The sequence below is a fragment of the Leiobunum rupestre genome, chromosome 6 (genome assembly GCF_980474605.1).
Source record: "Leiobunum rupestre chromosome 6, qqLeiRupe1.1.hap1, whole genome shotgun sequence".
Lineage (NCBI taxonomy): Eukaryota > Metazoa > Arthropoda > Arachnida > Opiliones > Sclerosomatidae > Leiobunum > Leiobunum rupestre.
The window spans coordinates 16954650-16966877 of NC_143389.1; the positions used below are offsets into that span (position 1 = coordinate 16954650).

The following is a 12228-nucleotide window of genomic DNA, read 5'->3' on the forward strand; positions in this document are numbered from 1 at the left end:
CTTTAAACATAAAGATTAAGAGGTTATGGAAATAGGTAAAATCAACAGAATTGACGCGAGCTTGGCTTCAGTTAAGGAAGAAAATTTTGAGAAGCCAGCAATTAATTTTGAGGCTCTATTTAGCACTTTCTGGATATTAGCAAGGTCAAATTTAGTAGCCGACGCTTTGAAAATAATGCCATAGTCGATAATTGGTTTAATGAAGGTATTAAATATTAATCTGAGACAATCAATCAAGATGTGACTTCGGAGCGGTTTCATAAGCCAAAGCCTACTCTTGACTTTGCTGATGATGTACTGTATATGTGGGTGCCAATCTAAAGATTCTTCGAAATATACACCAAGATATTTAAAGGTGTTTGTCATAATGATAGTACCATTACACTAGCAGCAGCAGCCCTTTTGCGGTTAGGGGAGAAGAGCATCATTTTTGTTTTTTCTTTGTTGAGGCATAGGCCAGGCCTTTATTAATCAGGGCCTGTTCAAGGGAGAGTAAATAACTTTCACCATTAGAGATTAATGTAGTTAAGCCAGTACTAGCTGATGAGATTGCATTGTCGTTGGCGTATTCATTAGCTAAAGATTGAGTGAGGCTCTTCTGTAGATCCATAGAGTATACATTGAACAGGAGTGGCCCCAGGACGCTGCCCTGGGGCACCCCATGTTTTACTTGACACATTGTTGAGGTATGATTATTGTGAGAGACAACCTGATAACGGTTCGTAAGATATGACTGGAGCCATTTGTGGACAGTACCATAAATTCCAACCTCCCTGAGAGATTGTAATAATGGTAACCTGAAACATTTTTTGGGATGGGGAACCAAAGAACTTCATGAGAAAACCCCTTCAACCAGGGGGGAGATAAATTGTAAACTCAATGCAGGAGTTTTTCCATTTGTTAACCCTGTGCCACAACCCGACTTCTCTTGCTGCGATTGAAAAAGGGCTAACCACTCTCACACCCAACCTAGAAAGGGCAAGATTGTTGTGTAAATTTAGGTGGCATTTCTGGACCTCTAACTTTACCATTGTAATTTAGTCTAATTTAATTAATGTGGAAATTCCATGGGCTATCAAGGAGATATATGACACTCAGGGTCATGAATAGTATTCCAAATATTGGATGAAAATTTTCATGGGCTCATTGTGATGATTAAAAAAGCATAACTTTTTTCCAAGAAGTAAATAGGGTGGTTTAAAATAGACTAAGCTGTAACAGATAAAATGTTACGATCTTCAGATATAAATAGCCCCAATTTCTAATTTGGTTAAAGATTTTATAGCCTGAAATTTGGGTGGTATAAATAAATGATTTATTAGGTTTTTTACTAAATTTTACCAAAATTATGGGCAAAATTACAACATATTCTATTTCATTCACGTACATTTTCATCAAAATCAGTATGAGCAAAATGAATTGCGAGTGCTAAATGATTTTAAAACTGCACCATGCATTAGTAAGACTTTAAATTTAGGTATTTTGTGCTGGTATTTCAAATGTGAAAGTGATGATAAGTGTCCATTATTTAGATTTGCCTGTCTTTTCTCCATTACTTAAATCTTAAACAAGTTCAAGTTCTTACTATTGCCTTTTATTTTTATAAAAATAATCAGGGTTACAGTAACGTTTGTTGTTAAGAAGAATTCAATGTCATCAGCATCATCGGATCAATTTGTTGATGCCCCTGAAGTTGTAATTCGATTGAAAAATAAACTTAGAACTGACAGTTCTATTTTGAATCTAGAAGTTTTATCTGTTCATACTGTTGGTAAGTTTAAAAAAATAGTTACCATAGTTCTCTTTAAAGGGAATGTTAAGTTTTGGGAAAATGTGGCTAGTAACACCCTTTCACTTGAAATAAATGTAAAAAAAAAATTTATTTGCTTGTTCTCAAAACTTCGAACACACCCAATTCACCCCAGTGATAACATCTAAAACAAATTAGGTGATCAGCCTCAAAATAATTACTTTACACTCCCTTTAATATGAAAAATGGTTGGTTTATTCTACATTTATTTAAATAATTATTTTTAGTTTGCCAAAATCCATGTTCAAATCATGGAAGTTGTGATCCTTACACGAAAAGATGTATATGTGAAGCATTTTGGATGGAAAATTTTTTTAGAGTTCATTTTGGAGATGAGGAGTCTAACTGTGGTAAGCCTGCGAATTATTATCGTACTTAAAATGGTTCAATTGAAAATTGTTCATACAACATTTATTAGAAAATAAAACTTTTCATGGAATTTTAATAATGCTGAGGCCCGTCACACTAAGCAAAGAAACTTTAGATTATATTTAAATATTCTTAATTGCAGTGGATCATATCAACCATTGACAACTATTCATAGTTCTTGAAGGGGAATTTGAATTTTTTTGTAGATCCATGCACAAATTAATGCATAATGAATTACTACCATAATAACAAAGCTTCAAGAAAATTTATCCAACTTAGGCATAAGTTCTCTGGTTTTGCAAAGAACTTACTTAGATCATGGGAAGATTAAATTTCATTGTTGGTATTAAAATAAATTTTTCATGACAATTAAAAGTTATTGATAAAAATTGCAGCTTTTTCAAAAGTTTAGTGCCACAAGCTAGTGTTTAGTAGTTTATATAAGTGTTATTTAACATTTTTACAAATTAGTTATTTCAAATTGTTCTAATGTTAGTCATTAATATCTGATTTGGCATTTAACCACCATAAGTTTACCACAAGTATAATATAGTTTGGTTCCATGTTATTTGTAAGCTATTTAAAACAATTTATCGATTTCATTATTCAAAATAAAACATGGCAGGTATAGCTATATTTACTTTATTGTATCTAGTATTCTAATGAGTAAATGTTATAAACATTTTCTAGATTGGAGTATTCTCTATGTCATAATTGTTTTCATCGTTTTATTGCTCTCTTTGATTGGAGCTGTTTGGGCTCTAACTTGTTCATGTGCAAGGTTGTTTTTCTTTATTTAAATATTTTTATAAAATGGTATTTATTCCTTATTGATATATTATAGAATGAAGTTTATTAAACCAAGAAGAAAACCTAGATACATGCTTTTAGAGGAGTTCATTGACAAGGATATGAGAGACCACTCCTTATCCAGCAAAAGTAAAGGTAAGTTGGTATTCTAATGTATTTTAATCATTTTATTTGAGATACTAAATTAAAAACCACATATCACACTAATTGATTATTATGAAAATTTTCTTTCATTTTTCTTAATTAATAACTCCCAACTTTTCTAGGTAAACAGCAACATAGTAGTGTAATGGTATCTGAATCAGACTCTGATACAGTTTTTGAATCAAGAACCAAACCACTACTTAACTCAAATGGTATGAAAGCCAATGGAATTGTGCGGAAAGTTAGAGCATGATTGGAAGTCTTGTTTTGGGAAGGTGTGCCTTACTTTGGGCCAAAACATGACATTTGTTGGTGTTAAAATGCATTCCAAATCCTAAATTGGAAATGTGCCAATTTTTGGAGCACAAGTTTCTCTAGTCACTGTTATACGTAATTTATGATGCTAAAAAATGAATGTGACATTTCATTTAATATAATCATAAGTACATAATCAACACCTTTGAGAGGAAGTGCCAATCTACAGCGTGGCAACTCAAAAAAAAATTCACAACACTGTTTCTTTGCTTCAGTAGACATACTTATTATAAGAGCGTTTTAGATTGGAAACCAGGTCTATCTCGTTGTTTCAATTCCAAGGACTACCTAAAGTAATATGCAAAAACATGTTGAGTCCATCTGCCTTCGATTGTTATCATAGGGCAACACTATAGCAGGGATAAATGTGATGTAGAACACATCCCCCAGAAGGTGTTCTATTATGTAGTTATGATACAAGCCATTTAACTTTCAAGTAATATGGTTTTGTAGATAAATTTTAAGATGCAAGCAAGTAATTGCAATTTATAAGTTTAGTAATAATGTCACTTTTTTCAAAAAATTTAATAAATGTAAAGTTACTTTTGAAGAAATGTATTTACGGTATTTTATACAAATTAAAAAGTGTCAATTCTGTTAAATCTGAAGTTAAGTTAAATATTTTTATTACTAAAAGACTGGCAAAACATGTTAATTTTTGAGAAAAACAATAACACCTTCATAAGAGCTTGTTCACGGTTTTATATTAAAAAATTATATGCTTGGGTGTAGTCCCTTCAGAATATTGGATGGTTTTGGGGTTTTTTTTTTTGTGTATTTTGTTGCACATTTTTATTAAGTTCATTTGTTAAAATTATAAGAATTCCAAAATGGATTAATGTCAATCTGCTTATCTGTTTTTCAATAGACCAAAACCCTCCAAACATTGATCACCTGATAGCAAACACCACATGTTTTTTGCTTTAAAGTGTTTAAATCGCAAATATTCAATAAGATATAAACTTTTTTTTAAATATATTTAATATTTTTCAAAAAGTCTACCGAAATGTTACATAGTTTTCCCTTAGGGCAATGAAGTATAATACATTAAAATATTGTTAAAGGGAGTATAAAGTAGGATGTTCTATGGTGGATCAATGAAATTCATCTTTTGCTGCTAGTAAAAACTACTGTTATAATAAATAGACTGCAGATTTTGCTGAGGGTAGATTAGGGGTTCTTAGACTTTACAGGTTTTTTATTTTCTAATTGTTCCATTTTCTATCTTCAATGGTTTTTGAGATACATTTTGATGGACCTTGAAAACATGGTTCAAGGCCATTGAAATTTTTCTAGTTGAATGACCCCATACACGCTTTATACACCCTAAAATTTGAAATTCGTACCAAAACTCAATTTTGAGTTATTAGCTCTGTATCATTTTTGATCTAACACCCTGTGTAGTACCATTTTTACTTATTGCTACCATTGGTGACTTTGGATACTATATCTACTGAGGTATGAACAACAGGGCCAGTAGTCCAGTAGAATTTGCACGTGGCCGCAATGCTTATCACCATGGGTTTGTGTGTAACTCAATGTCTTTGACATCTTGTTAGCTTCACATCAAAGTATATATTTCCAAGTACTACTTACTGCAAAGTCGTTAGGAGTTGTTGTTATAATTTCCAATGTATAATACTCCTGACAAGTGTAATAATTATTAATCAATTAAGAATTAACAACGATAGCTAGTGCAATTTCATTAAAGATTTTAATGGTGTACTATCTATGTTGTGTTAATTCTTTGAAATAATTAAAATTAATCACTAAACTAATTTAGGGCAACATTTACTGAACTCCCTCCTGCCATTTGGGCTAGCTTTTATGGGCATTTTATGCATATACAGGGTCTTTTTTTTTGCTCGGAAAAGTGTTTTTTTTCAAAAACTATTTATAGTACCGATTTCAAATTTGGAAGGTCAATTCTCTATACCGGGGGACATCAGTTTGAGAAATTTGAGCGTTTTCGGTAATGTTTTTCACCAATTTTGAAAAATTATTTTTCGACCACTAGGTGCGAGATAAAAAATTTCTATTATAAAGTTGTAGGCCGTCATCGAAAACCCTTAAAAATTGTTCACTCGACGAAAAACCACTTATTTATCAGTGAAAATTCGAGCTTGAAAAATTTACAAGTTGGTGAAGCCAAATTACGATTGTTTGAAACGATAATTGAAAAGGGAACAAGTCTAATACAAACGTAGTAGAGTTTTCACACTTGAAAAAATGTACACGTTTGGTTTTTAAATGCAGATATTTTATTCACATAAATTTTTACAAAACATTTTCAATAATATCACCATTGGCTGCAACACAGGTTTGTGCGCGGACAATTAAGTTCTCAAACGCTTTCTCTACCATTTCTGGTGTGCCGTCTCGGCAAGCACTGATTATTCGTCTAATGAGTTCCTCCCTAGTTTCAATGGGCGTGGCGTATACCTTTGCTTTAACGAATCCCCAGAGAAAATAATCCAGCGGTGTTAGGTCAGGTGACCTTGCTGGCCAATGCACTGGACCATTTCTCCCTATCCACCTTTCAGGAAACTCGTTGTTGAGGTGCTCAGTTACTTGCCGGGAAAAATGCGGAGGGGCGCCATCTTGCTGAAACCACAACTGACGTCTTTCAGCCAATGGAAGGTCGTCGATTGCGTCACTCAGTTCGTTCTGTAGAAAATGTAAATACCTTTGGCCGTTGAGGTTCGTCGGCAGGAAAAAGGGACCAATCAAACGGTTTCCAACAAGTCCAACCCAAACATTGACCCGTTCAAATTGAACCTGGTGATGATATTCAAAACCCCAATGTGGGTTGATGTCAGACCAAAGATGGCTGTTTTGATGATTAAAGGGCCCATCTCTAGAAAATGACGCTTCGTCGGAGAACAAAACATGGCGCAAAAATTGTCTATCTTCTTGGACAGCATTTAGTAACCAGTTGCTAAATTCATAACGTCTTTGATGGTCTCCGTCAATTAGTCCTTGGTGGAGCGTAGCTCTGTATGGGTGATAGCGATTCTTACGAAGAATTTTCCACACACGATTTGCAGAACAACCCAAATCAGCAGCGGCGTTAGCGCAACTGTGACGAGGATATTCCACAAAGTACGCGAGTACATTGTTCTCGAAGTCTAAATCCGGTTGACCCAATCCGCGAAACCTAGGTTGCAAGTGACCAAATTGATTGAAATCGTGAATTGCTCGTCTTACTGTATTTACAGATGGTGCTCCATTTGGATGTCTTTCTGCGAAGATTTCAGTCACTCTTCTAAGGTTTTGCGCTGCTTCTCCATAGTAAATGGCAACTATCTTGGTACGCTCAGCTACTGAATAACGAGGCATTGTTCGAAATATTATCAAACACTGATAATAATCTCCCAAAGTTTTCCTTTAAATACCCAATGCATGTTTAGGATTGACCTATAGCCTCGTGTTTTTTAAATCCGGTCGTTTTTTTAACCAAAGTTTCAACTGGATTAGGTAATTCGGTTTCAATTATCGTTTCAAACAATCGTAATTTGGCTTCACCAACTTGTAAATTTTTCAAGCTCGAATTTTCACTGATAAATAAATTGTTTTTCGTCGAGTGAACAATTTTTAAGGGTTTTCGATGACGGCCTACAACTTTATAATAGAAATTTTTTATCTCGCACCTAGTGGTCGAAAAATAATTTTTCAAAATTGGTGAAAAACATTACCGAAAACGCTCAAATTTCTCAAACTGATGTCCCCCGGTATAGAGAATTGACCTTCCAAATTTGAAATCGGTACTATAAATAGTTTTTGAAAAAAAACACTTTTCCGAGCAAAAAAAAAGACCCTGTATGTTAATTTTGATTACGTCTTTCTTATCATGATTTTTGAGCACACAATAGGCACCCTACGAGCACTTAGGCCGAAACAGTGGTGCTGCTATTGCAATATACCTAAATCGCTCAATCGGTAATTCAAAATAACGGTCGAAAAAGATGACGATTGGTTTCGGAAAATATTACGCCATTTACGGTGTTGACCAGGTGCGAAACGAATCGGAGTTCATTAGGTTAGGTGACTTAAAAAGAACTACCAATCCCGAGAGCAAATATTGTTTTTACGCAAAAGGTTCAATTTTATCAAAGATGATATTGATCTCGTACCATAGATTCAAATTCAGAGAGCTTTCAGATTGACAGTATTGTAACGAAACTATCACTGACTTCCGGCACGTGACCTCCGATAAATCGGTCTACATATATGTCGGTAACACCATTGGGTTCGGTGAGCGCGCAGTGGGCCGTGTTCAAAGTTCATAGAAAAAATTATCTTCTATAGGTTGGAGCATACCCACGGGGGTGCATTCGGGAAAAAATTCTCGCCTCCATTGTCTTTCTCTTTTTGCGCAGTCGCGAGTGACGTCACTGGATTTCGCGATTTCTGTAGACCGAATTAGAGGAGGCGAGATTAGTAGTAAGAGTTGGGTAGTTGGGTTAGATCCAACCTAGCACTTCAACCAGAGGTCGATTGTGCAGCCCCAATCATTTAAACATGGAAAAGCCCAGTCTCGGAAACGAAGCGCAAGATTTTCTTCGCCGGGATGTTGGAAAGATCGCTCGTTTCCAGCCTATGCATACCAAGGTACTCAAACCTTTGAGCCGCATAAGAATCACAGACACAAAGGACATGAGAGGAAGTTTCCTCCTCTGCAAGGCATGCCCTGCACATAGGACTCTCACTGATACCAATCAGATGCAGATGTCTATTAAGCTGGCAGTGACCTAAAAGTAGGCCAGTAACCACCCTTGTACTACTCTTAGAGAGCGAGTGCAACTCAGTGGCTCTTTTCTTAGAAGGCCTAGGAATAAACTCCTTGGCCGGCCTCTGACCTGCCTCTCAGCCATTTGATTTGTTAGTGACGAAATGAATCAAGGAGCCTCAACCGTTCATTGTTTTCTAAAAACAGTGATTACTCACATTAAGACCGTAATTCCACAGATCCGTCACGTTCATTTCTTAAGGGACGGTACTGGCAATATTGCAAATTTCCCAAAATAATTTATCGCAAAAAATGAAAAAGATAAAACTCGTTTAGACAAATTATTGACGGAAACGATTATCAAACGCTGCCTGCACGCTATCGAAGCATAATTGATTCATTTTCATTTTTGAACGAAATTTTTCATTCGTTTCTTTAGTAGGCTCCGGCAGAATACACAGAATGATATCTAAGGGAACGAACACTGGTCTTCTTTCAAGCAGAATGTCATTTTCTTCCTCAACTGTTTCGCCAACATGAGCCGCATACCATTCTTTGTCGTAAATCGCTGCTACATAATCGCCAACAGAAACGTCATCAAATCGTAGCGAATCTTCGGTTTGTTTAGTTTTGCAAACTCGTACTTTTGTGGAAAATTGATCGGCAGATATTCGAAACATATTTAGCTCGCTATTAGATACAAGAATAAATTTACGGTGGCTGCGAGTTCCAATAATTGTACACGCATTTGTTACGTAAAAAAACTTCATGCCTGTAATATTTTTATCTTCCTATTGAAAGAATTAACTAGGTGTTAAAATCTGATTCTCTTGCGTGTTTTGTAAATACGCTCTTGAAACTAGACGTTTGACTGTGCCTCCTACACCATCACACGGGATCTTTCCGTGAGCCGTCGCAAACAAAATTCATACGGCCATTAATCGAAAATCTTCGCTGTGATGGCACAAATTCAAAAAGTTCTTGCAATTTTTGTTCTGATAGCCAGCACCGTCACTAAAGTAGTGAACGTGACGGATCTGAGGAATTACGGACTTCATGTGAGTAATCACTGTTTTTAGAAAACAATGAGCGGTTGAGGCTCCGTGATCCATTTCGTAACTAAAAACGCAATAACTGAAAGAATGGGTAGCTTCTCCAATGTTGTAGCTCTTACAATAATTTTCCCAATTAAATCCATGCACCACGTCTTGCACAAGAAACGAAAAATTATTACTAACTTTTGGCCTAACATTTCGCCTATTAGAAATAGTTTAGACATATGGTATTAAACATCAAATTAAAGCTAATTTTAAGCGAATTGTTATGAATGTCTAAAATTTAAAATCGAAGTTTGCCCTCATAGCGAAATTGGCCGTCAAAGATGACCCCCCCCCCCCCCCCATTGATTAAAAATCATGAATTTTTAACTTACTATAATAAAACGGTAAGATTTAGAAAACATACATCAACGTTTTCGAAATCAGCGCTATGTATTACCCTAAAATCCAAAGTTTCCTAGTTATCATCGAAATATTCTTCAATTTATTATAGAAAATGTTTGAGGGTGCAAAAATGAACTATTTGAAAAAGTGACTTAATTTCGAAGGGCTCTGCATCGATTTCGCCAAAAATTTAAATTTCCCATGATTGTGTCCCTAGTTTAGGTGGTATAAATTTCATTTGAATCAGCCGACCCATGGTTGCATGAGTTGTCGATTTGACGTGGAATGACCCTATAAGATAATTTTTTTTTATGAACCTTGGGTTAGGATCCCTGTTTTAGTTTGATTCCGTCCAATAGCTCTTTATATAAAATACGAGAAGTCACGTGATTACGTTAGATTTATCGTGCAGTTAAAGTTAGAGAGCACGCGCATATTTTGGTTTTTGTTGAGCTCGAACGAAAACGCACGAGACCCTCTGCACGGCAATATTAGGAAGCACGCGCTCCAATAAAAACACTTTCTATACATGTACGCGTATATATCATTTTATAGAAAGAGCTATTAAGATAACTGTTGATTCGAAGGAAACTAGGGACCATCTTCTGGTGGAGTTACTTACATTGTGGGAATTTGCGAGGGCTAAGGCACCTTTATTTAATAATAATAATCAGCTAGGCTAATACCCAAGACACCACCTTTGGCTTTACTTAAGCTATTTATCGCTATATGAAACGACGACTTAGCCACCGCGTACGTCGCTATTATTTCCATGGTCGAACTCAGCCACGTGAGCGTCTAATGAATCCTACAGTCAACTCTGAAAAAAATGCTTAGCGGGGTCAACAATTCCAGTCGTCAATGTTGAAGACCCAGAACAGTCATTAGAAGCTACTGCTCAAACTTAAAGCCATGCTCCCTCTAAGCTAGAGGAGTATCAGCAAACTAAAAAGAATGTGACTAATACGACTAATAGTATAGCGTGTGATACCTCTTATTAGTATAATATTAAAATTCAAAGGCCTCAGAGTGAAAATTTAAATAGTAATTCTATGGTTTTTGTACCTCGCCCCTATAATTCTGCTTTAAAAATGACCAGTATCGTTGATACAAGTAGCTTTTCTGAAACACGTGAGATAAATATTGAGAATAAACAGTATATTAAAAGGAAGCGGAGAAAGAGGAAGACCCACAAAGTGAAATACAACCGAGAGAGCTTTCGTTTTGGTCTCCATAATATCAAGGGTGGTAAGGCCAAGGCTAAGTGGGTTGAACTAGTGCGAATTATGAATAAGGAGAACTTGCGTTTTATCTGTACGACCGAAACTCATCTACGTGATGGTGAAACTCCTCATATACCTAGTGGAACTCACTGGCTCGACCTGAACTGTCAAGGTAAGGATAAGAAGGGTGGTGGTGTTGGATTGTTGATCAGCATAACAAATAGATTAGTAAAGCATAAGCTATGCAAAGAGCACCACTGGTTCCAGCTTGCAAGCCTCGCAGGGATAAGTTTTGTGGTGGTATACTGCTCCACCGGCTCTGGCGGCATGGAATAAACAAATATATAACTGTTTGTAGAAGGATATAATTGATGAAGTGTCCAACGGGAACAAAGTATGCCTGTTTGGGTGATTTTAATGCCCATATTGCGAGTTTGGGGCCGAAAAGGAGAGTGGAAAATTAATGAAGAACCTAACTGAAGCCAACGCTGTGGCGATTGCCAACTTATCATTAAAATGTCATGGTTGTACTACTTGGCGTGGCCCTAGGTTAGTTTCAACGGTAGACTATGTCCTGCAATCCGAATGCCTTACGGATAACCTTGTTACTACGTATATAGATGAAGACTGTGTTAAAAGTGTCTGTAGCAACCATAATGCCATCTGATTAGAATATTATTTTGTATCTGACTACAGCAGGGGCGTAGGAACGTTCTAGAAGTTGGAGGGGGCAAAGAGAAACGAAAAGGGGTCTAAAGAATGGTTTTGAATTTTTAATGGGGTGTAGCTTCTCCGAGTGCAAGTGTAATTTTTACTTTTATGTGAATTGGTGGGAAAACACTGAAAATTAAACACAGTTTTGGTTCTATAAGCTTTATATGCGTTTAAAATAGACATTTGAGCCTTTTGAAGATTTCAACAGACCAAAAAGTTGGAGGGGGCAATAACATTAGTTGCCCCTCCCAGCAAAATTCTAGGGAGGAGCATTGCCCCCCCCTGCCCCCCCTGGTTCCTACGCCCCTGGACTACAGATAGCGTGCTAAGGGCGACCGTGGGACGCCGGAGGTGTTTTGGAATTTTGAAAATAAAGACGCGATTACTAACTTCTCGAAGGCAATGGAAGAACGTGCAGAAGCTGGTCTGAAGATTTTATCTCTGCTATTCATGCAACAATGGAATTAAAAATTCCCAAGAAAAGGATGGCAAGTGAGCTAAAGAATGGCTTTTCCCCAAATAAATGGTTTGACCAAGAGGTTTCACAAGCTTCCCGTAAGACCCACCGTATGGCCATACGCGCTAAGGAAGACACCGATGTTGTTAGGGGTAATTGGCTAGAGTGAAAACTCGGAACTACTCCTGCGTTGAGTTTGCAAGTTCTTTCCCCCC

The 12228-nt window shown here is 36.3% G+C and overlaps 1 protein-coding gene across 3 annotated transcripts in view; it reads left to right on the forward strand.

Moving 5' to 3' along the window:
- The window catches only part of LOC149939564 (dyslexia-associated protein KIAA0319-like protein), a 29853-nt gene extending 25721 nt beyond the window's left edge, over nt 1–4132 (forward strand). The window contains exons 17-21 of one of the 3 annotated variants that reach the window (XM_090177456.1): nt 1617–1771; nt 2038–2160; nt 2870–2960; nt 3024–3124; nt 3256–4132. In XM_090177456.1, coding sequence (XP_090033582.1) covers nt 1617–1771; nt 2038–2160; nt 2870–2960; nt 3024–3124; nt 3256–3386 — 601 coding nt within the window. In that variant the 3' untranslated portion in view covers nt 3387–4132. The remainder of the gene's footprint in view (nt 1–1616; nt 1772–2037; nt 2161–2869; nt 2961–3023; nt 3125–3255) is intronic. The other 2 variants (XM_090177454.1, XM_090177455.1) reach the window with 2 other exon arrangements.
- Nucleotides 4133–12228: the final 8096 nt, after the last annotated feature.